At 43.2% G+C, this 27,329-nt stretch overlaps 1 protein-coding gene across 2 annotated transcripts in view; it reads left to right on the forward strand.

Annotated features, from left to right (window-relative positions):
* Window positions 1-25,441, forward strand: part of DZANK1 (double zinc ribbon and ankyrin repeat domains 1) — a 46,333-nt gene extending 20,892 nt beyond the window's left edge. Inside the window, exons 11-21 of one of the 2 annotated variants that reach the window (XM_066595773.1) lie at window positions 335-460; window positions 563-727; window positions 4,877-5,096; window positions 5,771-5,874; window positions 13,467-13,541; window positions 13,934-14,033; window positions 19,212-19,309; window positions 21,811-21,891; window positions 23,296-23,423; window positions 24,654-24,728; window positions 25,127-25,441. In XM_066595773.1, coding sequence (XP_066451870.1) covers window positions 335-460; window positions 563-727; window positions 4,877-5,096; window positions 5,771-5,874; window positions 13,467-13,541; window positions 13,934-14,033; window positions 19,212-19,309; window positions 21,811-21,891; window positions 23,296-23,423; window positions 24,654-24,728; window positions 25,127-25,292 — 1,338 coding nt within the window. In that variant the 3' untranslated portion in view covers window positions 25,293-25,441. The remainder of the gene's footprint in view (window positions 1-334; window positions 461-562; window positions 728-4,876; window positions 5,097-5,770; window positions 5,875-13,466; window positions 13,542-13,933; window positions 14,034-19,211; window positions 19,310-21,810; window positions 21,892-23,295; window positions 23,424-24,653; window positions 24,729-25,126) is intronic. The other variant, XM_066595775.1, reaches the window with a different exon arrangement.
* The last annotated feature ends 1,888 nt before the right edge of the window (window positions 25,442-27,329 follow it).

Raw genomic sequence — 27,329 nt, forward strand, 5'->3', positions numbered from 1 at the left:
ATTCGCGCGGCACGCTGCCGGCGTGCCAAGCGCATCCGCTGGGCACAGAGAAAGAAGATCCGGCCGCGACGGACAGGAACCCGCAGCGTCCGGACAAGTAAGAAAATTCTATTTTCAGGCCTTATGTCCGCGGGAAAGGAGGGTCCCGCTGTGGGATTCTGCATGGGGAATTCGCGCGGGCCCGAATTTCCTAGTGGACATGAGGCCTTAGACTTCAAGATTACATGTATTATAGGTAATAGACAATGAAGAGATCAGTCCTGTAGCTGCTATTGTTACTACTAGACTGTCCGCTTATAAACGTCACCTATATTGACCAGTATATGTGTACTAGCAGACAATATTCAGTGGGGATTCTGCACCACCATTGCCCAACCAGCTGGGCAGAATGCAGAGCTGTTCCAAGTGCGGCCGCGTGAACCTGGCAGATGCTCGGTTCTGTGACTGGTGTGGGGCCAAGGTAATTATACATTTCAGTACTAACCTACACTATGTCTAACCGTGTTCTCCCTGGCATCTTCATTTGGTAATGTGTATATCATGTCCGCATTTTGTTTTGCAGCCAGGTCCTTCCGTGAGTTACCTGACCTGTTCCAAGTGCAGTGCCAGTAACCAACCATATGCCCATTTCTGTTCATCATGTGGGGTTTACCTGGAGCCTCCAGCAAGATTCGCTACCTACCAGAATGGGATGGCGCAACCTACAGACCGCTTTACATTATCTGATGTATGATGGCTTTTACATTTCATAGAATCATAGAATGGTAGAGCTGGAAGAGACCTCCAGGGTCATCGGGTCCAACCCCATGCTCAATGCAGGATCCACCAAGTCATCCCAGACAGATATTTGTCCAATATTTATTTCATGTATATCCATTTATTTATTACCATTACCACAATGTTACAGTAGAGTGCCTGTCTAATGCATATCTTACACTTTTGGACCTTATTTTTGTAAACTACGGTTCTTACAAGACTGTAGCCCCAGAAACCTAACTCAGAACCTGACCTGTGACTCAGAGGTGAAGGTTGTAGTAATAAAGTATAAGGTATAAAATGATACTACAGACCAACTTATTTCACAAGGAACACACTCGCCCCCTTTAAAATCCTAGGAGGCTCATCACATTTGACTTTTCCATTTATCAGTAGACAGGTATAGGAAACTTCAGAGTAGCAGGAAACCCAGACTTTTATTGTTATAGCAATAAGCAACACATTTCAGAGGACTCATTATCATATTTACCTCCTTTATCAAGCATTACTTCCATCTGTTTCATAAGCCAATATATAAACAAGATCCACTATCCAATTGTGAAATAAGTTGGTTTCTAATATTGTTTTATACTTCATTAATACCAACTTCACTTCTGAGTTCACTTCAGTATTGATGGGTCAAGACTCTTAAGGATTGTGGGTGTGATTGTTTGTCCCACACGGTACACACCAGGTAAGTCATTGTTAAGTGCCATTTAGCAGTCTTTTGAGCGATAATCATTGTGTCTAAACGCTCAGCCATTGTGTAGTTTTCATCAGCTAGCTGAAAGACAACGATGAGTCTTATCAGAACCGCGTGCTGAGTACTCAGCAGGATACCGCTGATACTATTGTTTCAGCTGGTATCCCGCCCGGAGAGCACAGCAGTGGTATGCAAAAGACAGCTCGCTCCAGTTGTCTTCCGTATACCCCGCTCGGAGCACTCACCTGTATAACAGCTGAGCTCTCCGTGAACACAGCAGTAGTATGCAGAAGACAGCACTTCAGTTGTGTTCTGCATACCCCGCTCGGAGCACTCAGTGGGATACCAGCTGAGAGCTCCGAGAACAAAGCAGCTGTATATAGAATACAGCGCTCCAGCTGTCTTCTGTATACAGCGGGAGCCTTCATTTACACACTAATAAGCTCTTAAGTAGCTAATCAGCTACTTAAGAGCTTATGCAAAGTGAACGCTCAAAACTGTCACTCAAACTGTCGTTTGAGCGGATTTTGAGCGATCTTCTTGCCATGTAAATGCACACAACGATTGTCGCTCAAAGGATTGCCTTTGAGCGAGTTTTGAGCGATAATCATTGTGCCTAAATGGGTCTTTAGGCTGCTTTCACATTTGCGTTGTGGACTCCATTCGGGGAGCAAGAAACTGGAATCCCCGCAGTCGAACGTTTCCGTCTCTAGACAGAACCGAACAGTCCCGGACGGCCCCATTGACTATAATGGGGTCCACCCAATTTCCACCCAGCTTCCCGGTTCTCTTGGATGGAAGAAAAAGCTCTTTCAGTTGGATTTGCAACGGAACCCCCAGCCTAAGGTTTCAACGCAGATGCGAAGCAACCCTTATTTCTGTTGTACTCGTTATTTTGGCCCTGTGCAAGGGCACTCTTCTCTATTAAACCTTGAACTCCTAGCCTGACAATAGTGAAGGTAGCTGTAATATGAGGAGTTGTTTGGAGGAGCTCTCACACTGTAGAGATGCTTTAGCTGTCCTTGTGCCTGGCGGTGACATGGTGGGAATACTGGCCATCTATAATTTCTCACACTTCCTAACAAAATAATGCGTTTTCAGCAATATCAAGGCTTTATTCTTATTCCTTGACCCTGCAGAGTTACAGTTTGGTTAGTCAGAGAGTAAAAAAAACAACTTGTGACCAGAGTATGTCATTAGTAGAGATGAGCGAGCATACTCGATAAGGCAAACTACTCGAGCGAGTAGTGCCTTATTCGAGTACCTGCCCGCTCGTCTCTAAAGATTCGGATGCCGGCGGGGAGCGGGGGAAACGGAGGGGAGATCTCTCTCTCCCCCCACTCTCCCCTGCTCACCGCCGCAACTCACGTGGCAGCCGAATCTTTAGAGACGAGCAGGCAGGTACTCGAATAAGGCACTACTCGCTCGAGTAGTTTGCCTTATCGAGTATGCTAGCTCATCTCTAGTCATTAGTATTCGAGGCAGGCATATGGACAGCTAAAGCAGATCACCACCAAACAGACCCCATTTCTCAATTCCCTGGACACATAGAGAAGCGGGATATGGAATATTGGATTTAGCCAAAGTCACATCCAAATTTTAAGTGGAAACAAGGCTTTAAAGTGGTTTAAAGGCAGAGTTTAACTTTATCTTCGTGTCATTTGCTGCGGGACATTTATGGGGTGTATTGTCTGCAGTGGAAAATCTGCTACTAATTCATGGCAAGGTTCACATGTATTATGTGCAGATTTTAATGCAGCCCTCACCCCCTCATTTAAAAGGGTGAAATCTGTAGTGAAAATTTGCAATACAGGTCAATTTTTGCTATGGAGTTTTCTCCGTAGCATGTGAATGGCATTTAGTAAAATCTCATCCACTATGCTTCTACTATAAGGGCTGTGGATCTTCTGCATTCAATTACGCTGAAGATAATAGCGTTTATGCCCCATGTGGATGTAACCTTACAACACATCTCTAACAGATGGAGCTTAGAACCTGACAACAAACTGCTCCAACGTCTCCATCTTTGTGCTGTGAGCTACCATTTGGAGTCGGGATTTGAGCTCCAGCTATCAGGAATGATTGTTGTTTCAGAAAACATCTGATATGTCATGGACATCAACAGAGTTGGGTGCTAAAAGACTCATGATCTCTAGAATGAAGATATACCATGGCTTAAAATGTTGAGTACATGCTCCATATCCTCTGTCATTTTCTGACCCTATACTTATCTCTCCCAGACTTAAAGGGGTTGTCCCGCGGCAGCAAGTGGGTCTATATACTTCTGTATGGCCATATTAATGCACTTTGTAATGTACATTGTGCATTAATTATGAGCCATACAGAAGTTATAAGAAGTTTTTCACTTACCTGCTCCGTTGCTAGCGTCCTCGTTTCCATGGAGGCCGTCTAATTTTCGGCGTCTAATGGCCAAATTAGACGCGCTTGCGCAGTCCGGGTCTTCTTCTTTCCTCAATGGGGCCGCTCGTGCTGGATGCCGGCTCCTTGTAGCTCCGCCCCGTCACGTGCCGATTCCAGCCAATCAGGAGGCTGGAATCGGCAATGGACCGCACAGAAGCCCTGCGGTCCACCGAGAGAGAAGATCCCGGCGGCCATCTTCAGCAGGTAAGTAAGAAGTCACCGGAGCTCGGGGATTCAGGTAAGCGCTGTCCGGTGTTCTTTTTTAACCCCTGCATCGGGGTTGTCTCGCGCCAAACGGGGGGGGGGGGTTGAAAAAAAAAAAAAACCCGTTTCGGCGCGGGACAACCCCTTTAATGCCCTTTTACACTCAACGATTATCGCTAAAAGTTCGCTCAAAAGCCATCTTTTGACCAATAATCGTTGTCTGTAAATGCGTGCCCATCATGCACTTACTATGCACTATTCCGTCCATTGCTGACTTCAGGTCAGCCTGAAATCCATGGTCCATGATAAGACGGACCGCATGCTGAGTTCTCCGCGGGCAGCGCTGATAACATTCTTTAACAGCTGCTGTTCCTCTGGAGAACAATAGTGATGTATTTAGAGAACAGACCACCCACTGTTCTTTAAATACATGCAAATGAAGCTAGTTAGCTACTAGAGTGCTGATTAGCCCATTGGTACCTAGTGCAAAATGATCACTCAAAACTGTTCGTTTCTGATGAATTTTGAGCGATCATCAGTGTAAATCCAGCTTTAGACTATGTTCAGATCTGCATCAGAGGTTTTGTTAGCACATTTATTTGTTTTTGACAGGAAAAAAACTTTCCAAGTCAAGACAGACACCGTGGCAAAACCCAGTGGACCCTACTGTAAATCAGTGGGGTCCATCTGGTACTGCTTTGTGGCTTCCATTATGAAGCTATAAGATGTGGGTAAAGCCTTAATGGCAGAGTTGCAAAGTCTTAGTCTTCTTAATATTTTTCTTCATTTCAGCATTTAGGTGGTCGGGCTTCCTGGCAAACTTTATCAGTCTCATTGCCAAACCCAGGACGAGATGGAGACAAAATGGACAAAGGAACCCAGACGATTGGATTGTTTTACCCATCTAGCAAGCTGATGGAGAAAAAGGAGCTTGAATTATTGTCAGAGAAAGAAAAGAAGGAGAAGATGAGTGATCGCAAGCCTCTGCTCACCGCAGTCAGCCCCGGCCGAGGTGAGACATTCCTATTCTTTTGGTTGTCACATTATAATGCTGCAGAGTACACGTGAGCCTGAGCGCAGAATGTGTTATTGTTGTATGTAATTAAATGCAGAAAGGGACAATTTATTTCACACTCTCCTCCCTTCGCTCAGAACGTCTCTTCTTAGATAGTCTCCCAACATTGGCAATGAGTCAAGTAGGCAGACTTCATTGTCCGAGGGTGATTTTTGGACTTGATTGACAGTCCATCGTCAACCCTTTCACTGTGAGTAGTAGGAACCTACCACGTGGCACATTGGGAGATGAACCTCAGAAGTGCCGTTCTCGACAAAGGGAGGAGACTATGAAAAAAAGGTGGGCATAGAGCCAGTGGGGCGGCAGCTGCACAGCCATGCAGACAGCCCGCTAACTTTATCCTATGACAGCTTATTTCTATTTTTCACTGATGCATCTTTGTCTGCCAATTTGGGTAGGTTTTTGATTGCGTAATCTGACCATTTCGGAACATTGGCCTAGTAGTTTAGGCAATTGTGGTCCTAGTCTTGAGATGTTCCTATTTTACAGTCTATAATCGAGTCACATTTCTATCATTCAATAGAAATAAGTATAGTACTCAGTTTATCCAATTTATTCAGCCATAGAGAAAATATAAGAAACCCGAATTAACAATATGTTCATCTTTGCAGGCTTTTGGAGACAGCAGTTGGATCATGTCTGTGCTCATCTGCGCTGCTATACGCAGAACGATTCTGAGTTTAAAGCGTTAATTGGACAGCCTCGGATGGGAAGAGTAAGTAAGAGCATATTTAAAGTTACCCTTACATTAAGTTAGCTTTTTTTAACTCCTTAAGGACCAAACACTGTAAATTTATGGCACTTAGTCATGGGGTTTAATCCCGGTCGATGGTAAAATCACAGCGCAGGATTTAAGTTCCTGATCCTGCAGCGTAGCAGGGGCAGGTTGGGTCATTCGCTGTTATTCACAACCAGAGGAGAAGGCAGAAGTGGAAAAAATTCTTCTGCCTTCTCTCTTGCAGGTTACAGAGCACTCAATCGGTACTATGTAGTGAATAGGGAAAGCAGAAGTGTCACTTCCACTATTTGTTCTAGCAGACCCTGATCAGCTCTGTTAGTGACTATTGTCACTACAGTGGGATATTTTCTCCAGCTGCAGTGCAAAAGTGTGAAATATTAAAAAAAAGTCAATGTGAATGACCTCCAGAGCTCTTATATGATGTCATGGGGCACATAGATGGTAAAAAAAATAGTTACAAAAGTAAGTGGAAAAAACAAAAATAAATAATAATAATAAAATATATATATATATATATATATATATATATATATATATATGTGTGTCTGTGTATATATATATATATATATATATATATATATATATATATAATTGTATATGTGAGAAAATGGCCTATCTCCAACGCCAATCTAAACTGTCGCCATAAGCACCACGTAATCCAAGACTATGCAAATTGTCAAGACATCCAAAACGAAATGAGGGACCTATTCCTGTACTTTATTTTAGCATAATATATACTCTTTTTAAAAATAAACCACTAAAAATTTTATTTATTTCGCTTTTTACCCCCAATAAAATTAAAAAACACAGAAAAAAAAGTCCAGTGAAAAAATGATATTAAAAAAGCCTCATATGTCACGGGGAAAAAAACGCAGCAAAAATAATTTTGGTTGCCGAAGGACATAAAATAAGGCCATAAATCCCCCATCAATGTTCAGTTTACATGTAAATGGACATGTAAATATATTCCATTTCCACATGTAAATTGTGGTTATGCCATCCATTCCACAGATACTACTGCTCCCTGTAGTATTTGCATAGACTGTAAAAAAAGGCTATAGACCTGATCACTTGGCACTATCCAAGATTATTACAAATGATCTTCCAGATGTGAACCCTCATGACTCCCATTTAATGACACTCAGATACAGAAACTCAAACATTTTGATTTAGCAAAACTATCAACTATAAGACGTTCTTGTTGCTAATAGCAACCAATCACAGTGTAGCTTTCATTCCTCAAGTTGCTGGGCACAGTTAACAAATGCAATGTCAGAATCTGAGGGAGGACAACCCACCTGTCTACGTGGAGCGTATGCGTTACTTCTACAAGGTGACTGTGTTTTACGCTATACCCTGCAGGAAAGTGTACATCTCCTTCTTATTCCATAAGGAAACAATCTCTGGGATTTTGTACCTGGACATCTTACAGCTATGGCTTCTGCCGCAGCTGGAACAGGAAATCAATCCTAGGTTTCATCATCCAACAGGATGGGACCCCCCGCCTATTTTCACAACAATGTCAGAAGTGAGCTCAAGAGGTGACTACCAAATAGATGGATAAGCCATGTAGGTCACGATGATAGTGAACTTCTTCTTTGGCCTTCCTTGGCCTCCACAATCCTAGAACATTATGCCTTGTGATGTTTTTCTCTGAGGAGTTTAGTCTACATGTCCCCACTTCCCACCCGCCATGTATGATCTGCGAGCACACATCACAGAAGCCATTGCATCAGTCAGTCGTGATATGCTACAACGTGTATAGCAGAATCTTGACATTAGGCTCCATGTGTGTCGAGTGACAAAGGGGGCCATACTGACCACCTCTGATGTGGAAAACCTTTTTGATGGTGTGCAACAAAACATTTTGAGTTTGTTTCCATTGATATCAAATTTCTGTATCTGAGTGTCATTAAACGTGAGTTAGGGGTGGTTCACATCAGAAACATGTTTCCTAGAACATGTTTAGTACAAGAGTTTGAAGCAATAGATGAACTCAGGAGGATACTTTAACTTGTCTTAAAGGGGTTTTGATCATTTAAAAAAAATATAATAATAATTATCTACTGCTCCCCAGGCAGTCTTCTTGCCGCATCTTCTCCTCGCTGAGCTTCTCCAGTCCCTGGGTTCACCTCCAGCCCGACAGATTTTCTTCTTCTTGTTATGATGCGTCCATTCTCGGCATTCTTCTTCCTATAGGTCAGTGTAGGTTACGTCACTAGTGACATAATGTTCACAGCCTAGCAAGGAATGACAAGGTATTGCCGAGACTGTGAATGCATGCTGTCTCGCTGCGAGTGTCTATATACTATTGCAGAGAGACAGCGCACATGCGCAATCTTGGCAATAGTTCAGCACTTCTTGCTAGGCAGTGAACGCTACATCACTAGTGAAGTAGTGTACATTGACCTGCAGGAAGGAGAATGCCGGCAATGTATGCTTTGACACTGGAAGAAGAAGAATCTGCCAGCTGATGGTGAGGTGACATGGGGACACTGCATGACCCAGGAGAAGATCAGCGGGGAGAAGATGTGGTAAGAGGAGGGCCAGGGGAGGAATAGGTAAGTATAGAATTTTTGTTTTCTAATGACAGAACCCCTTTAAGGTGATTATCCAATGAAAATTAGAACGTTGTGGTGTTTTGGGTTTTTTTTGTACATAACAATGTGCAGAATTTTTCTTTTTTGTTTAACAAAGACAGAGTTAGTGCAGAGGAGAACTGGACACCAAAGCTACCAAGGAACAGTAGAAAAAAAACAGCCAAGGAAGAAAGAGAACAGAAAGGGAAGGGTTAAAGAAAAAAACACCAGAGGGGTTAGTGTAGTTCCCCGAGGAGAGTAGTCTGCTGCGAGTGTCATGGAAGGCATAATCTAGCCATGGGAAATAGATGTTCTGAAATTTTATCTTCGAACTGGATAAAATGGAATATATTATTTACATAATCATATATCAAGATTTAACTTCTGAAAATTTGAAAAGAGGTTTTTCGAAATTTCGTCATCACCTGCTTATTGGTAAGGAAAAATTTGGAGATGAGTTTAGGGAACTCTGAGAATAAAAATCAGTAGGATGCTCTCTTTGCCAAGTCTGCTACTGGACATCCTCAGAGTTTTTTAAGAAGTTGAACTTTGATTCATAAACTCTGAACTTTGGGGCAAGTCCGGCAAGTATACAAAACGTCTCCAGTAAACTCTGAAGTAGATGATAGGGTAGGTGGGAACAGCATGGGCTGAGCAGGCGGGCACTAGATGAAATCTCATGGGAACTTTGTAGGATGTTTTTAAAATGGGGTTGATACAAGAGCTTTTTAAAAGTGTTGGCCCAAATAGAATGCCAATCAGAGTCAGTTCATTGAGAACCTACTGTACATCAGGCTTCCATCTATGTATGCGATTTGAGTGCGGTAGGATTGATAGAGAAGGCAAAAATAAATTTGAGAAATTCTACCCGAGCCGTGGGAGAAAACAATCAATTCTTAAGAATCGGACTCAAATTTTGTTCATAATGTTGAAGTGAAATTTGAATTGAATAGATATTGAATAGAATGATAAAGTATCGACATTATGCCACTATGTAACGGTGACTACCCACTAGTGGTTTTTTTCCACTGCGTTTTTTTACAATTGTCAATGTCAAAAAAAAATGCAGCGAATTCGCAGCGGAAAAAAAACGCTAGTGGGTAGGCACCCTAACAGTGAAGTCTATTTTGTTTTCTCCAGGGTACTGACCAAGGAATCACTCAGTAGTCACTAGTCGTTTCGTTTAAGTGACTAGTGAGTGACTTCTCACTCAGTGTAAACTGGCAGTCGTTCCATTTTAAACAATTGTCTGTTCACAGTGAATGGAGGCGGTCGACTAGGAGATCTCTGGCGCGCTCCGCCTCTATTCACTGAACGACTATCGCTCCTGTGTGAAAGCGCAAGAACAACAGTCGACCTGCGTAAAAGTACTCTTAGATAAAACCCACTGATTTAGGTGAAGCTGACTATGTAATGTGAATGGGGGCTTCCGACTTTTGTTCGATAGCAATTGGGGGAAAGAAGGTTTGGTTATATAGGATTTCAGCATGCCATCCTTTATTCCCACAGAAGATAGGCAACTGCAAGAGGAGTTTGGCAGCGGGTTATTTCCTTCTTCCCATTTAAATAAATATGCATTCTCAACCAAGATGAGCATGCATAATAATGGGGGAGGACAGTTTGCGCCAACGGTATTATAAAGCGTATAGACAATCTTAGCATTATTCAGTATTTCAAAGTATAGGAAAATAAATAACTCCTCTATGAAAGTGCAAAACACCACGATCCATGGTGTAGGGCAACAGTCAAATCTGGCAATACAAAATAAGAGTATTATTACCTGGATCATTGTGCAAATGGCACAACATGTATAGCGACATGTCAGTTGCTGCAGAGGGCCTCCATTGTAGATCCAACACAAGAGAAGAAAAGCAGGCAACGTATATTGGATCCCCTGCTTTTTATTTCTTGTCTCCTCTAGGAAAAAGACAGAATTTAGGGGGTTTATTGGTTAAGCCCCTAGTGCCTTTTTAAGTCCTCAGCTTCTGAGCTTTAATCCTCAGGGCCGTAAAAATGCGCTCGCTCTGAGGTTTAACCCTTTCCAGTCCACTGTCTGACGTCTGCAGACATTATGATTTAGGGATGTACAGCTCTAATGTTGGAAGACGTCCGTTGGGGTTCTCTTACTGTATATTGCCAGCCCCTCTGCTGTCGGAGCCTACCCAACGTGTCACCTCATGCAGTACTGGCTTTAGCCAGCAGATAGGCTGTTGTATAACAGCAGAAAAAGAGAAGCCCACTAGGAAAACCACTATACATATTTGATTGGAAAGGGTTAAAGCCGCTGGAGCTGTAGATGTGACAGCTCCCTGCTGTCAGCTGCAAGAGATAGCCGAGAGCATGGAGCTGTCATAGAGGGCCACAATATGTGTCCCCTGGTACCGCCATCATCGTTATCCAATGGATAATGGCGATCACATAAAAGTAAAATAAAGTTAAAGATTCAGCTCCGCTCATGGATCGGATCCATGAGGGGGGGTGAGAGTATTTGAAAAAATATCAAATTTTATTTTTTCTCCTCTAAATTGCATTAACTCCTGAAAAGAAACTGTAGGGTCAAAATACTCATTGACCCCCCTCAGTTAATATATTAAGGGGCGCAGTTTTTAAAATGGGGTCATTTGTGGGGGTATCTATCATTCTGACACCTATGAGCCTTTGCAATCTTTGTTTGATGCAGGAAAACAAAGTGTTCCTCAAAATGTTGATAATTAATGTTAAATTTGTACATCTCCTAAATGGTTAAAAAAACTAAAGTTTTTCCAATGTCCTTCCAGAATAAAGTAAACAAATGGAAATATATATCTAATCAAAAATTTGTACAATATTTTTGCACATATTTGAGATATTGCAGTTGAAAATGTGAAAAAATAACAATCTTTTCAAAATGTTCCCAATATTGGCACTTTTAATAAATATACACAAATTCTATCAGTCTATTTTTACCGCCTATATGAAGTACAACGTGTGGCGAAAAAACAATGTCAGAATTACTTGGATATGCAAAACCACAAAAATGTTAAAGTGATACGTCAGATTTCCAGAATTTGTCTCCGTCACTAAGGTGCAAACAGGCTTCGTCATTAGGGGTTAATAATAGTAATAAAGAATGTTTATCTACTCCAGTGTGATGGGAATAATTCTAGGACCGGTCTCGATTAGGTCCATGTATTGGGAATAGGAACATCTTCAGGAATAGTAGGTAGTAGAGATGAGCGAGCATACTCGTCCGAGCTTGATGCTCGTTCGAGTATTAGGGTGCTCGAGATGCTTGTTACTCGAGACGAGCACCGCGCGGTACTCGTCTCGATTAAACGAGCACTGACCATTGAATTCAATGGAGCCGGCAATACAGCCGGCTCCATTGAAAGCAATGGCCTGCCTGCGAGCGCGGGATGAATTGTCAGGAAGGGCTTAAATATATAAGCCCTTCCCTGCAATTCATCCAGAAATGTGTAAAAAAAAAAATATATATATACTCGCCTTGTCCCGGCAGAACGATGTTAGCCCATTGAATTCAATGGAGCTGGCAATACAGCCGGCTCCATTAAAAGCAATGGGCTGCCGGCGATCGCGGGATGAATTGTCGGGAAGGGCTTAAATATATAAGCCCTTCCCTGCAATTCATCCAGAAATGTGTAAAAATTAAAAAAATATATACTCACCTTGTCCCGCCAGAACGATGTTAGCCCATTGAATTCAATGGAGCCGGCAATACAGCCGGCTCCATTGAAAGCAATGGGCTGCCAGCGATCGTGGGATGAATTGTCCGGAAGGGGTTAAATATATAAGCCCTTCCCTGCAATTCATCCAGAAATGTGTAAAAATAAAAAATATATATATATACTCACCTGGTCCCGGCAGACGGAGTTCATCGCGGCCAGCGGCAGTCCTCCTGAACTGCTCTGAACAGCTGTGAGTAGTATTCAGCATCCGGGGATTTAAAAGCCCCGCCTGCTGAATGAGCTGCCTCTAATTGGTCACAGCCTGACCAATCAGAGGCAGATTCCACTCACACACCCATTCATGAATTTTAAATCCCCGGCTGCTGAATACTACTCACAGCTGTTCAGAGCAGTTCAGGAGGACTGCCGCTGGCCGCGCTGAACTCCGTCTGCCGGGACCAGGTGAGTATATATATATATTTTTTTTTTACACATTTCTGGATGAATTGCAGGGAAGGGCTTATATATTTAACCCCTTCCCGACAATTCATCCCGCGATCGCCGGCAGCCCATTGCTTTTAATGGAGCCGGCTGTATTGCCGGCTCCCTTGAATTCAATGGGCTAACATCGTTCTGCCGGGACAAGGTGAGTATATATTTTTTTAATTTTTACACATTTCTGGATGAATTGCAGGGAAGGGCTTATATATTTAAGCCCTTCCCGACAATTCATCCCGCGATCGCCGGCAGCCCATTGCTTTCAATGGAGCCAGCTGTATTGCCGGCTCCATTGAATTAAATGGGCTAACATCGTTCTTCTCTGCCACAGCTGTTACAGCTGTGGCAGAGGAGAACGATCTTTATGCTGACAGTGCGGGGGGGGGGGGGTCTCACTCTTGCCACTATTGTGGCTTAATAGTGGGACCTGGGAACTTGAGATGCAGCCCAACATGTAGCCCCTCGCCTGCCCTATCCGTTTCTGTGTCGTTCCCATCACTTTCTTGAATTTCCCAGGTTTTCACAAATGAAAACCTTAGCGAGCATCGGCGATATACAAAAATGCTCGAGTCGCCCATTGACTTCAATGGGGTTCGTTACTCGAAACGAACTCTCGAGCATGACTGAAAGTTCGACTCGAGTAACAAGCACCCGAGCATTTTGGTGCTCGCTCATCTCTAGTAGGTAGCAATCATTTGGGGCTTATGAGTGTTGTCCTCGATTCTGAACACATATGCATAGTAGAGTTAACGGATATTGTTGGAGGAGGTACAGTATTTAGAGATGTCTCATTGTCCTCCATTAATGGATGTTTTCTCAATTGCAGATCATCTCGGCTACAATGCATGAAGATGGTTATGAAGTCAGTTTGAGGCTGAATTATGTCTTAGTAACAGACAAGGTCAGTATTGTGAATACTCACCTTCCCCTTTAACATTAAGGTGATGTTTCTTTGTTAATAGACCATACAAGGGAATACCTTAGTTGAAGCTCCAACAAACATAGATATTGTATGTGGAGACAGCAAACACATCTGATATCAGTAGCACACAATATTTCATGTAATAGAAGATCTTAAATCTGTACGAATACCTTAGATTTCTGTTACGTGTGCATATAATTGTCCTTTTAATTTGTCTTTAGTTATATGTTAATTTAACCCCTTAGAGACCACAGTACAGTCTATTAATATATTGTATTTACTATTGGTTATTAGATTATCTTCGTTTGTGTGTATAATTCTATATGGTTTTGTTGCATATACTTATAAAAAAAACCTTTGACATCCCAAAGAATGTTCTAACTGGGAAGCCAATAAAGCTGTCCAACAATCACTTCTTGAGCAATGTAACGGAGGGCAGAGATGAACACGATGAAACCCAGTCTAGTGTGGGTAAGTTTTACAACATAGTCCAAACATATGCCTTGACCATTGTGACTATGTAATATACCATGCTTAATCTGTGGATATTCTAAAGGAAACCTCTATCTGCTCAGAAGCTCCTGAATGTTGTGGCAGGTCCACTTTACATAATTGTTACCCAACTTCTTAAGGTGCTGTTCATCCTTTATTTACTTGCTTGTTCGTTCCTCTTTTCGATATCATTTTATTCTGTTTTTTAACCCATTTAGAACTAAACACTCATTATAAATATATAGAGCAGGTTTAAAGCTCTTGCAATCAATCAGCAGCAGGTCGGGTACTCGGCTGTCAGACAGCCAAGGACCCCAAGGAGACAACAGAAGCAGTTTATAACCACTTCTGCCTTCTCTTATCTATCCTACATAATGCTCACTGAGCGCTATGTAGTGAATAGAGGAGTGGCAGTGCTTTTTCATTTATTGCACCTAGAATCATAGAATGGTAGAGTTGGAAGGGTCCTGCAGGGTCATCGGGTCCAACGCCCTGCTCAGTGCAGGATCACTAAATCATCCCAGACAAATGTCTGTCCAGCCTCTGTTTGAACGTTTCCATTGAAGGAGAACTCACCACCTCCTGTGGTAACCTGCAATCACGTTATTGCTGACAACACCTGGCATGGAGGAGACTGCTGGGTCTTGGCAAACACAATAATTTCACTAAGGGTGGACATCTTCACCTATAATTGGAGCTCCTATTAATGCTCCAGTTATAGCCGAAAATTACAAAATAAAAAAAAACATTGTGGATGCCCACAGAGGTCGTATGTCACATCATGGGGGACATATAGGCTAAATATATACAAAAAGAAGTATAATAAATTAAAAATACAAATGTATTAAAAAATGAAAAAAAGTCTCTCCCAGCATGTTTTTCGGTCACTTTGCTTCCCGACTTCTAATCATGGGAAATTCCAACTCTCATCTTCGATGGCTTCCACATCCCCATTGGCGACCTGATTTCCCATCTGCCTCTCAGTCTATCACTTACTTCTTTCCTAGGCCCCTCACAGCTTCCCCAATACACAAAGATGGTAATATGCTTGATTTGGCTTTCTTCCATCTTTGTTCTATCTCTGACTTTACAAACTCCCCTCTCTGCTCACAACTTCCTTTCCTTTGCTGTCAAGTATTTTTGTCCTTCAAAGGGCCTTCCCGATACCGCACATGCAGAAATGTTCACGCCATTTACACCCAGCAATTTTCAGACTTGCTACAGTCATGGCTATCCCTGATCTTTTCCTTCTCTTGTCCTCATCTGCCTGCTGAGCACTGCAAAAAAGCTCTTAAAATGTTACTGGATCAAGTGACACCACCCCACTCCCCCACCACCCATGCTCCAACCCTCCCGATGCAGACCACAGCAACCCTGGATCATGCCTCAAACTTGTTTCCTTCAGTAGTGTACATATAACTACTCTTTAACATGGCTATGGAGCTGTATGATGGTGTTTCTCCCCTTCCACCTCTTTAGCACTGAGCTTCCTACCTTGGAGGGTGGCTAGGATGCCCGGGTAAGGTTGTCAGAACTGTGCCACCTCCTGTGAGTTGCTGAACAGAGCGTTGTGGAGGTGCATGATAGAGTTTAGAGTCCACTATGGCACCCGCTCCCTGTGTCGACGCCGCCCCCCTCTGCTAAGCGCTGGTTGCGTCCTTCCTCGTCATGGACCACATAAAATGATGTGTTCTCTCTAGTTTTCCTCCTACCTCTCTGACCGCTCATTCAGTGTCTTATTCGTCAGCTCTAATTCTTCTCCTCTTCCTCTTGGGGTTCCTAAGGGTTAAGTCCTTGGCTCTCTCCTATTTTCCATCTACATACCACAAATTGGACAAACTATTAGTCGATTTGGGTTTCACTACCATGTCTACACTAACAATACCCAATTATATATATTTTCCGATGATATACCACCTCTCTACTACAAAACGCCAACGCTGGTCTATCTGCTGTCTCGAACACTGTGTCGTCTCTCTAAAACGTAACCTTTCAAACACTAAACTTCTTCTGTTTCTGCCATCTACTGACCGAACTAAACCAGAAATCTCCATCTTAATTTGTGGTACCACCTCAACTCCTCTGCAGCACGCTCGCTGTCAAGGGGTCATACATGATTCCGACCAGCATAGAGCAGATTTTATATCTTCTATAGAGAGAGAGCAGTATATATTATTAACAGCATATTCACACATGGCACATTGATTACAGAAATCTCTCCGGTGCTAACGTTCATCTGAATGGGGTTTGTAGAATTCCACATGCTGCAGAAGAAAACTTTTCAGTCTTAGAAATTTCTACTCCACCTCATGAAGTTGTCAGAAGACATAATAATAATTACTGCTCATAGAGACATGTCTGAAGTTCAAGGGCCTGTCTACAAGGTCTGATTCCCGCTGTTTGATAAGCGCTGATCAAGGAGATTGACGTCCGTTTAAATAGTCTTTGCACACACCAGTGGGGACAAATGTTCGCTCATACAGTCATTTGTCCCCCCCCCCATACACTTTCCTTGCTGACAACAATGATTTTTACTGCAGCACAAACGACCCGATCAGTTGACGAATGCACACTTGTTCGTTGGCTGATCAAGCATATAGTCTCATGGCCCAACAGTTGTGTGAATAAACTGTCTGGTAACCATTCATGCCCAATCGGGCTGTATAACAGTGACTGTAATTAGGGGTCTACATGTCAATGCTTCCATAATCACTAGATCAAAGGGGCAGAAGTACTAACTGATTCTTATCACTCAGACCACTTTGTGTGTGCCTTACATAATTACATTCCTTTACATAGTATGAAAGGGTATTCAGCTGTTGCCATGGGCATCTACCTAAATACACAGTAACCAGTGTATATGACAATATTTTGGGGAACGGTTAGAATACACATAGCACAGGGAGCTACCTGGGCTTCATGCAGCTCTAAGTTGGTAATTGATGGGATAACATGAGTTGTACAATACAATGGGCGCATGCAAATCAAAGAAGCCGTGTAACAATGTGTTTATTGACTCAGGAGCTTGAGCCTTTCATATGACATTGTTTTTTCTTGCAGGACAAATATTGACTTGAGCATTGTGCTGGATTAGATTGTTCTGAGTATCACGGATAACCACATAGTGGAATATGAGGCTTGTATTTAAGAATAAATACCAGAATTAAGATGTTCTAACATCCATGCACATTTCTTTAAGAGGCACTTAGAGTGCCACCAGCACAGGCTGCCAGATACCATTAGAGCTAGCAGCGGTCATTGAAAATTTGTACTCAAATCCCAACTGACAGTATAATACATGTGGAGACGTGTCCCATTGGGGTAGTAGTGGTCAGACCAGAGGGATTTTTAGCCAATCTTTCTTTTTTTCCCCTGAAAATAAGCCTCTGTTAGTGACTAATTCTTCTTTTAAATGAGCTGATTCTCATTTGAACGAGCGCACGAGCGAGTGATGTCACCACTAACTTGCTCACAATCGTTCACGCTTGTGGAGAATGTATAGACGGGCAGATCATCGTTGAGAACCGTTCACTTCTCATTCAGTGTTTAACATTCCTATGGGAGCGTTTAAACATAAACGAGAGGTGAGCGAGCCGCCGATGATTTTTATGTAGGCTGAAACTGAGCGATGAAAGGCCTGTTTAGACATACCCATTACCTTTGAAAAAATCGTTAGAATGACCAAAAGTGCACAGCAATTGTTGCAAGCCATCGTGCACGTTTCATTCTTCGTTCAGTGTCAGCCTGCATACAAATCATTGTTGGCTCGCTCATTTCTCGCCACATTTCAACACTCCCCACTTAGTATGTCACATAGAATATGAAGCATCGAATGAGAAGTGAATGATTTTTGACGATGATGTGCTTATCTAAACAGGTTGCACCAGCGCGAACGAGTTAGCGGTGACGTCACTCGCTTGTGCAATCGTTCAAACGAGAATCGGCTGGTGTAACAGCAGCGGAACAAAAAGCAAACTAAGAGTGCACGATGGCTGGCGTTTACAATTATCCTGCACTTTCAGTCGATATAATGATTTTTTCAACGGTAATTGGTACATCTAAACGGATCTTGACTAAACCAGCTCATAACAAGGTTGTGTTCAAGGGTAGGCTGTCTTAAAGGCCCATTTAGAAACAACAATTATCGCTCAAAATTTGCTCAAAAGCCATCTTTTGAGCAATAATCGCTGTGTCTAAACGGGCGGCCGTTGTGCACTGTTCATTCATCGCTAACTTTTAGCAAGCTAAAGGTGGTCTGACTCTCATCAGCGTCGCACGCCAAGTTCTCAGCGGCATACCGCTGATAGTATTCTTTCAGCTGGTATCCTGCTCGTAGCTCTCAGCGGTATACCAGCTGATAGCTCCGAGAACAAAGCAGCTGTCAGCGCTCCTGCTGTTTTCGGAGTGGTCAGCTGTATCCCCCTCTGCTAATTAGCTACTTAAGAGGTTATGCAAAGTGATCGCTCAAAACTATCACTCAAACTGCCATTTGAGGGAATTTTGAACGCTCATCCTTCTGGGTAAATGGGCCTTAATGGCCTTTTAGATGGGCAGATGATCGGGAATGAACATTTTTCACCCAGTCATTGCCCTCTGTGAAAGTGGTGGCAATCAGTCAACAAACGATCAAAAGCCTGGGGGCTTCCCAGGGGGCTGTCCTTAACAGCATGCAACCAGTTTTTTTATTACTTCAATGCATCTACATAAAGAAGCAACTTTGCAAATAGTCTTGAGCAAAAGTGTTTGTGTGACTTAGTGGCAAAATCCACGCGTTACATGCATATTTGTCGTGGAATTCACCCTATGTGGCAAACATCTGCAGTCCACACCGCAAGTTAGTTTACTCTGGATTTATTTTTGCAGCATGTTGATGAGTTTTAGCAAAATCTCATGCACGAGGCTGCCACTAGGAAACACTGTGTAAAATCTGCAGTGCTTACTCCCTTATGAACATACCATGCAGCTCAGGTGTGGAACCAACAGGTGGTCTTTAAAGTTTACAAGGCAAATGCTTTCTTTTCGAATGTTTGCTAATTTCTTTTACATCAAATTCTCAGGAGCAAAAATTAGCATGGGTTTTACCAATGACTCACTCCTGTGACTGCCAACTGTATGTATCATTATGTACACTACATAATACTTGTGTATTCTCCGCAGCAAGTGAGGATGGGCTGAGTGCCAGAAGCAACAATGGGAAAGGAAAACGGTCTAAAAGAAGAAACAGAAAACCGCTACAGAAAGAAGACCGTCTCCCGGTATGCATGTGGCACAACCCAGGAACTAAAACAGGGATGATATAGAACCTACAATAGGCTATTCTATTACCATGTTTTAAAACTCTGTATCACTTGTTTGGACTGATGAGTCTCAGCCTTGGAGCACTAGAGGGGCGCACACCTTCTACCTAGAAATTACACAATATGCTATATATGGGAGACCAGAACTCAGTTTTTCTTATAAGGAACTCAGAATCCCCTGCTTCCCACCATAGAGGTAAAGGGAAAGTATTACTCTGGACATGAAGTCCAACCTGCGGGCAGCAGTTTATAGATCAGAAGGAGTTGAGCAGATTAAGGCCTCATGTCCACGGGGAAGATCAGGCCCGCCGCGGGTTCTTCATGCAGAATCCCGCAGCGGCTCCCTCCTTTCCCGCGGACATGAGGCCTAAAAATAAGAATTTACTTACCTGTCTGGACGCTGCGGGTTCCCGTCCGTCGCGGACGGATCTTCTTTCTTCGGCCTGGTGGATGTGCTCGGCCCGCCGCCAGCATGCCGCGTGCATGCGCCGTGCACTCTTTCTTTTCTTTTTTTTGAACTCCTGCTCTCCCGCATCGGAGAGCAGGAATTCAGCTGCGGGTGTGCTGTGGATCCAGACGGCTTCCATGGGCTTCAATAGAAGCCTGCGGGAGCCGTCCCCGCGAGAGACCCGCACTAAAATGGAGCATGCTGCGGGTGTTTTCCCGCACACGCAATCCGCGCCTCAAGGAAAAATGACATCCGCAGGTATTTAATTACCTGCGGGTGTCCAATGCATCCCTATGGGGCGCGGATCACGCGTGCGGGTGACTAGCTGCAGATCTGTCCCCATGGACATGAGGCCTAAAATGGTTAGCTGGGGAATGATACCCAAATCCAATAAAGCTGTGTTGGCATCTCCATTCCTGAAGTCAAAAGAACGACTATGTGAAGCATGTATCAACACCAATAGAAAACACAAATACAGGTCAAGGGACTCATCAATACATGACATGAACAAAATCAAATGAGGAATGATGTCAGTCAGATAATGGTTGATGAAAACAGAAATGACAACTCAACAATACCTAACTCTAATACCAGCCTCTCCCTAAAGGCCCATTTACACAAGCAGATAATCGCTCAAAGATCTCTCAAAGGACAGTTTGAGCGACAGCTTTGAGCGATTATTTTGCATAAAAAATAATTGGTATTCAAGTAGCTTCTCAGCTACTAAAATGCCAATTATGTATGTTAATGAAGCCTTCACAGAGCACAGGCTAATAGCCTCTGTACCAACCCCAGTGTCACTCTCCTTCCCCTCCCCCCACCCACCGGCCTCCCATGTCCACACCCAACCCCGCTATCACTCTCCCCGGTGGCAACGGTAGAGGGTTACCATCTGGAGGGGCCGGGGCTCAAGACGGGACAGCCCCCCACAAAACAGCAGCAGCAGCCGATTGTCAGCCAGCAAGTAACTGGCCGGCCAGGAGGAAGAGCGCTGTCTGTGGCACACAGCTGGCCGCCCGGAGGGAGCGGCATGCAGGAGCTGAAGGTCCAGGGCTGAAGACGGCACAGCCACACAAAGCAGGAGCCTGTTACCCGGCTCAAATAACAGTGGGGACGGGACGGGACGGGACACAGCAGAGACCAGGAGCCAATCATCAGCTTGGGGCGTGACCAGGGCATTACCTCCAGCTCTACCCCGATCAACCCCTAGCTTCCGGTGTCGACATAGGACACCAGTACCGGACCAGGAGTAGGAGGGCAAGAGGATGTGTGAGCTGTCTGCGGGGAGAGCCAATACATTTGTTTCTGGGGAGCTGTGTGCAGAGCATCGGCCCATCCCATGTAACTCAGCCTAGCCAACTGATGTCTGCACCCATACTTCCGGTGGAGACATATTACACTAGTACCCTATCACAGATCAGGCTCAAAATACTGGAAGAAAAACTGGGCAGCCAGATGAAAAGTGGGCAGACCCTATTGTAGTCAATAGAGTTCATCTGGCGCTGTTTGGTTCCATCCAAAGATGGAGCCATTTGGCAGTGGAATTCCCCTTTCATGCTTCCCGAACACAGATGTGAAATCAACCTAACACCCATATGTTAATTACCAGACTGCCCTTGTGGTTTTTAAATGGAAGTGTGTGCTCACTTTATTTTATGTTGTGAACAAGAGCTCGAACCACATCTGGTTTAGACACCATGGACCTTATATACTGTTTTTCTACAATGGAACAATACAGAAGTGATTTTATTGGCGGGGCTGGACTTGGTTTCTCTTTGTACTTGTACTCCTGTGCAGATTACCGGCAGCTGTCCAAGGCACCCCGTATGCCAAGGGGCTGGGTGGATATATTGTATGATGTTGGTGAGCTCTTTTGCGTATTGCATTTTGAGAGCTTACTTTTAGACCAACTTTAAGTTTAACTTGTGCCAGCATGTTGCACCATTTCTTTCCTTTAGTATCATAAACCACCAAATCATTGGCCATGTCCACTTTCTTAAATACTTCACAGGCTGAGGATCGTAAGCTTCTAAAGGAAGTTGGACCAAAGGGAGATGGGAAGATCGCTGTGGTCGAGGAGCTCTTGGATGAGGTATATAGAAGGAATTGAAATAAAGCTGGAATACACAGGTTGTTTCTAACACTTGCTGTTGGAATCCAGGTGAAGCGGAGGCTTGCAGGATCTGGCAGTGTCTGATCCACAGCCATCTTCCAGTCTGTTATACTTGACCTCTTTAACAATTATCGGATCAATTTATTTTGGACTATTGACATAAATCAGAGTATTTCATAGGAGTTTAAGCATACAGTATGTGGCATAATAACTTAATGACTGGGAGTCCAACCCCTGCGATCCACTCTGATGTTGGGTCAGTAGTGCTATATTATATTCACACCATATTTATTTCTGCCGTGTATATTTGTGAGCTGAAAAAAATAATTTCTGAAATGTACTGTAAAGGAGTTGTGCCATGAAAAACGTTGTTAAGGGCTCCAACCCACTAGCGTTTTCACTCACCCTCGCATTGCAAGAAAACCTATGATTAGGAAACCAATGCTTTTCACTGGTTTCATACTCATTTGCATTGTGTGCACTCAATCCTTGCAGCGCTAAGAAAAACCTCCGGTATTGCCCATTGTTTTTCCCCTTCCCTTTCTTGATGGCTCTCATAGGAGTCTATGGGAATGCCAGCTTATTCCTGCAAAAGATAGCACAAGTCTATCTTTTCCGGTTGCGCATAAAATCGTCCGGAATGTGCACCATACGCGCTATCTTTTACGGACAGTTGATTTTACGCGCCGTAAAATTGCCCATCTGAAATAAGCACGATAAAACGCTTAAGTGAAACTAACCTAAATATGCATGTATTACTCACATTTACGCAACCGCATTGACTTTTATGGGCTATTTCTGTCTGTAATACGAACCAAAATAGAGCATGCACAAGCGTGAAGAACACTTGTCCAATGCAAATAAACGGAGTTTCAGCTCTCCATATTACACATGTGATATAAAGCTCAAATACGCCCGTGTAAATGAGGCCTAACAATAACATTATGTTCCCATTTTCTTCCATTCCTAACTATTGGTTAAGAGTTGTAAGTGGTTTCACCTTCTGTATAAACATGCCTTGTTAGTAAGGCTAGCCTTTCTGTTCACATCCATAGGTGGTAATGGGAATTCTGCAGGATTCTTATCACTGTGGCTTGTGGGAAACGATTATGGCACATCTGTCCTTTATCAGTTTCCAAATGGAACCAGATGAAGGTTAAAAACGTGTATTCATACATATACTATAGGAATGCACAAACAGAGGTGCTTCCATGCTCATATCAGCCAAATGATGCAAGTATTTTCAGGCAGAACTAGACAGGGCAGAGGGATTGGTGATTCAGAAAGTGGGCGCTGGAGTCCCTTTAATTGTTGATTGACATATAAATGAAGGGATAAATAAGGTCTTGCTAATTTATTTCTCAAATTGAACATTATTTGCAGGGAGCAGATCCTAACTGCTGTAATAACGAAGACCGCCCAGTACTGACGGCGGCCATCCTGAATGGCCATCATGAAGTTGTACCAGTCCTGGTTCAGAAAGGGGCGGATATAGATCAGCAGTCTGGACCGTAAGTACTTGTGGCTCCACCTATACTTTAATAACATTAATTGGACTCATGACAGAAAAAAGTCCCAAACAAAACTTGTTATCAGATTTTCTTGTGTTTCCCATTTTACCAAATATCATTATAAGGCCTCTTCAAACGGGCGACAAAGTCACGCGATGTTGTAGCATTGCTACGATGCTACAAATTGCATATATGTAAGCCCATGGCTTCCTATGGGTTCCTTCACACATGAGATGTTTTGTAGCATGCTACAAAACGACACACAAACGGAGGTCCGGCAATATGTCCGCGACATGTGAGGTTTTGTAGCCCATGTTGCTCTATGGAGCCTTCCTCTCTGTTGCATCGCACGAAAACGCGGTTTGCATGCGATGCAACTTTGACAGTAGCAGATGGTATAAAGTCACGTGATTTTGTAGCGCTACAAAATCGCGGCATTGCTGCGAGAAAATCGCAGCGATATTGTACAGTGCAGCGATGCGCTATCGCTGCGATTTTCTCGCGGGGATGCGGTGTCGCCCGTGTGAAGGAGGCCTAAAGTAGAAAACTTACAAAAAAAAAAACACAATCTAAAAAGAGGGAGGGGCATTTACTAACAGCCCACTGCTGTCTAAGGAGCCTGCTTTCATAGCAGATTTCCTTGTACAGTAGCTTCCCCTTGGTTATTTGTACTTTCCTAGGCATAACTAGGTAACCAAACATATCATTGCATAATAATCCACGAGCGAACAGCCTACAAGTCTTCTCTTTGGATACGTTCACACATAGCGGAAATGGTGCCGAATTTCCACACTAAAGTCCATACGAAATTCCGCTGCAAAATGTGGATTTTGTTGTGGCATTTTCAACAGATTTGCAGGAAACTTAACCCCTTCAATTCAAATGGTGCAGATTTTGGTCTGTTTTTTGGTACAGATCCGCCCCAAAATATGCAACGTGTCAACCTACCCTTGGACTTCCTTTTATGCAAGTTATAGCCCCTGTTCTGTTATCTTGTGTGTGATGTTGAGTAGCAGAATTAGCTAGGCATCTTGTGCCCCTTTTTGAAAGAGATTATATGTAAAATACTCAAAATTTTCAAAATCTCCTCCTATTTTAGGCCATATAATGAACAGTTACTGCCAATATTTTTACTTGTTCCAGCTTTTTACATCTTGAGCAGGGTTTTTTTTTGTCCAGCCCTCCATTAGGCCCAAGTGAATGATCTAATATGTCTTATCTTTCTTGCAGGCACAACAATACTGCTCTACATGAGGCCGTCCTGCTTGGCTTGGACAGGAAGAAATGTATTGAAGCATTACTAGGGTAAGAGTTGACACTAAGCCTCTAGACCGAGCACAGGGAAACAAACTTTTTCTGGCCCAAGGGCCATATTGTCTTATTGAGCCACGCCAACGGGCCTCAATAAAACACATAGTAGTAATCCCATTTACCACATTTATGGGGTATCACAGCAACATACATTCTAAAATCTGCATGGATATAGCAGTATTTTAGGTATGGCATTTCAGTTAGAGATCCATGCTGAAAGCTCATACCAAAGCCACATGTGTGAACGAGCTCAATACCATTACCTACTGCAGGTGAAGAATTGCTGGATAGTCATGTCTAGATACGTTTATGTCCTTTTGTTCTCCAATAAGGTTTTCATACATGAAATCTATCATGTTCAGATTTTTACAGCAGTTCTTATTTTTACCCAGGTGTAATGCAAGTATTAAAAAGAAAAACGATAAAGGTATGACAGCGTATGACCTGGCGATGAAGAGCGGAACTGAGCAGATCTCCTCACTCTTTGCCTCCAAGTTGGGGCAAGGAATGTTGGACAAACTCACCAAGCCAAAGAACATCAGCCTGGATGTGTTCTGATCCAGAATGTCCAATGACCGATCCTATTGCCTTGGTCCTTTTCCCAATCGTGGTCTTATAGTCCAGAGATAGCAGCCTTGATTCCAAGCAAAATATATATTTGGTGCCTTTAGGTTTTCAATAAATGCGTGTAATGTGTTCTTACCTTGCTACCGTGTGGGCTACTGACTCTAGAGCACTGATCCTTTGCTGAGAAAATGGCTTGCCTCTTTAGAAGCACACCGCACAAGTAAGATGAGCTGCCGGACACTGATGTGGAACGGGCCACTTCCTCTTACAGCTTCATCAATTCATGGCTGGGTCTACGGCAGCTTCTATTTGCCTCATTGACCATTTGAAACTAATACACGGACCTTGAGATTCTGTGACTTGTCTACTAATTTCCTAGCTCAAAGCATTATCTAGAAATTAGAAGCAAGACTCTCCCAAAGACTCCCGATGACGTATTCATTGCACTAGAAGCCGTTCCACAATATAAAGGACAGTAGTAAAATTACAGAACTAGTCAAAAGGGGTTTTCCATAGATAAAAAAAAACCCAAACATTTAAAACTGTCCGGAACACTAAAATATTATTCTTGGGATGTGTTTACATATTGTAGATTTCGTCACAGATTTTGGTGCAGATTTCACCCTTTCGATTTGAATTTAACTGAAAAGGTGAAACCGGTTACTGATCTACACCAAATCTGGGACAAGAGCCTCATTAAATCAGCTAAATGTGAATTCATCCTTAATATACTCACATTCTAGGCCATTCCTTTACTACTGATGTAAAATCCCTTGCTGTATCGGTTTACACTTGTGTTTGATGAGAGGTCATCTGTAGATATGTTATGTGAGCAAACCATCCAGTAGCTCCCGGTCTAGTGAGATTAGTATAGTTGCAAATAAGAGAGATGGAACAATACCTCTGCAGTGCCACCTACTGGAAGTCAGCATTCCTGCAAGTCAATATTAGACTCTTTATACAAGCCTTGTAACAATGACTGGGAATTGAAAGCCAGAATCTATACATAGACAGTTGTTTTGGGGTATTTGTCCCTCATCAGTGTGCAGTAGGTTTCTGGCTTGGCTGGTGAGAGGCCTGTGACGTGGGTCAAATAAGGGAGATGGAACAATACCTTTGCAGCGCCACCTATTGGAAGGCTATTTAGTTGACATGTCACTGCAGTGACCCATTCAAGTGAGGCTGCTTTTACGTTTGTGGTGGGAATATAGATTTCCTGCTCCATTCAAGGAGCAGGAACGGGGAATTCCCTGGCTAAATGGGTCTGTCTTGACAGAACTATACAGGCCCTATTGAGCATAATGGGGTCCATTTCATTTCCGCCCAGCTGCCCAGCATTTTACGGGAAGAAAAAGCACAGCATGCGCTATATTTTGTGTTGGATGTGCAACGGAGGTTCCAACACAGATGTGAAGGCAGCCTGACAGTGATCATGCAGAAGTGGACACAGATGTGACAGGGAAACCAAACAGCAGTAGTGAGGGGAAAGTGAGGCATTTTAAACATTTTATTTCAGCATCTTGGGTATTTTTTAAAATGTAAAAAAAATTGAAATAAAAAAAAAGTAGAATCTAATTGTTTAAAAATGACAACAAAAATTCTAAATATTTTGTCAGGTGGACCACAATAATGGACATAACGTCTTAAGCCGCTCTCACGCAGCCTTCTTTTTACCGCGATTGGCACGGTGTTTCAAACACCGCAGTACAACGCTCCCATTGATTTGAACGGAGCCTCGTTGACCAGCACACAAAAATCAGCATTTCTAACGCCGCAATTTTAGAGCGCTGTCTGCTTTTTAATGCACCTCATCACCCATCACAATGATGGGGTGCGTTAAAAACCGCTGACAAATGCTGTGACTTGCGTTTGAAACCGCTTTGCGAAATTGTGGTAAAATGCCATGGTTTTGGACACGGCGTTCTCTGAATGCATAAGTGAGAGCAGCCTTAAAGGACGGGCTCATATGAATAGGTCGGATCCCGCTTGCAGGAGGCCTGAAGTGGATTTTGACTATGAGTCAGGCTG

The sequence above is a fragment of the Eleutherodactylus coqui genome, chromosome 3 (genome assembly GCF_035609145.1).
Source record: "Eleutherodactylus coqui strain aEleCoq1 chromosome 3, aEleCoq1.hap1, whole genome shotgun sequence".
NCBI lineage: Eukaryota > Metazoa > Chordata > Amphibia > Anura > Eleutherodactylidae > Eleutherodactylus > Eleutherodactylus coqui.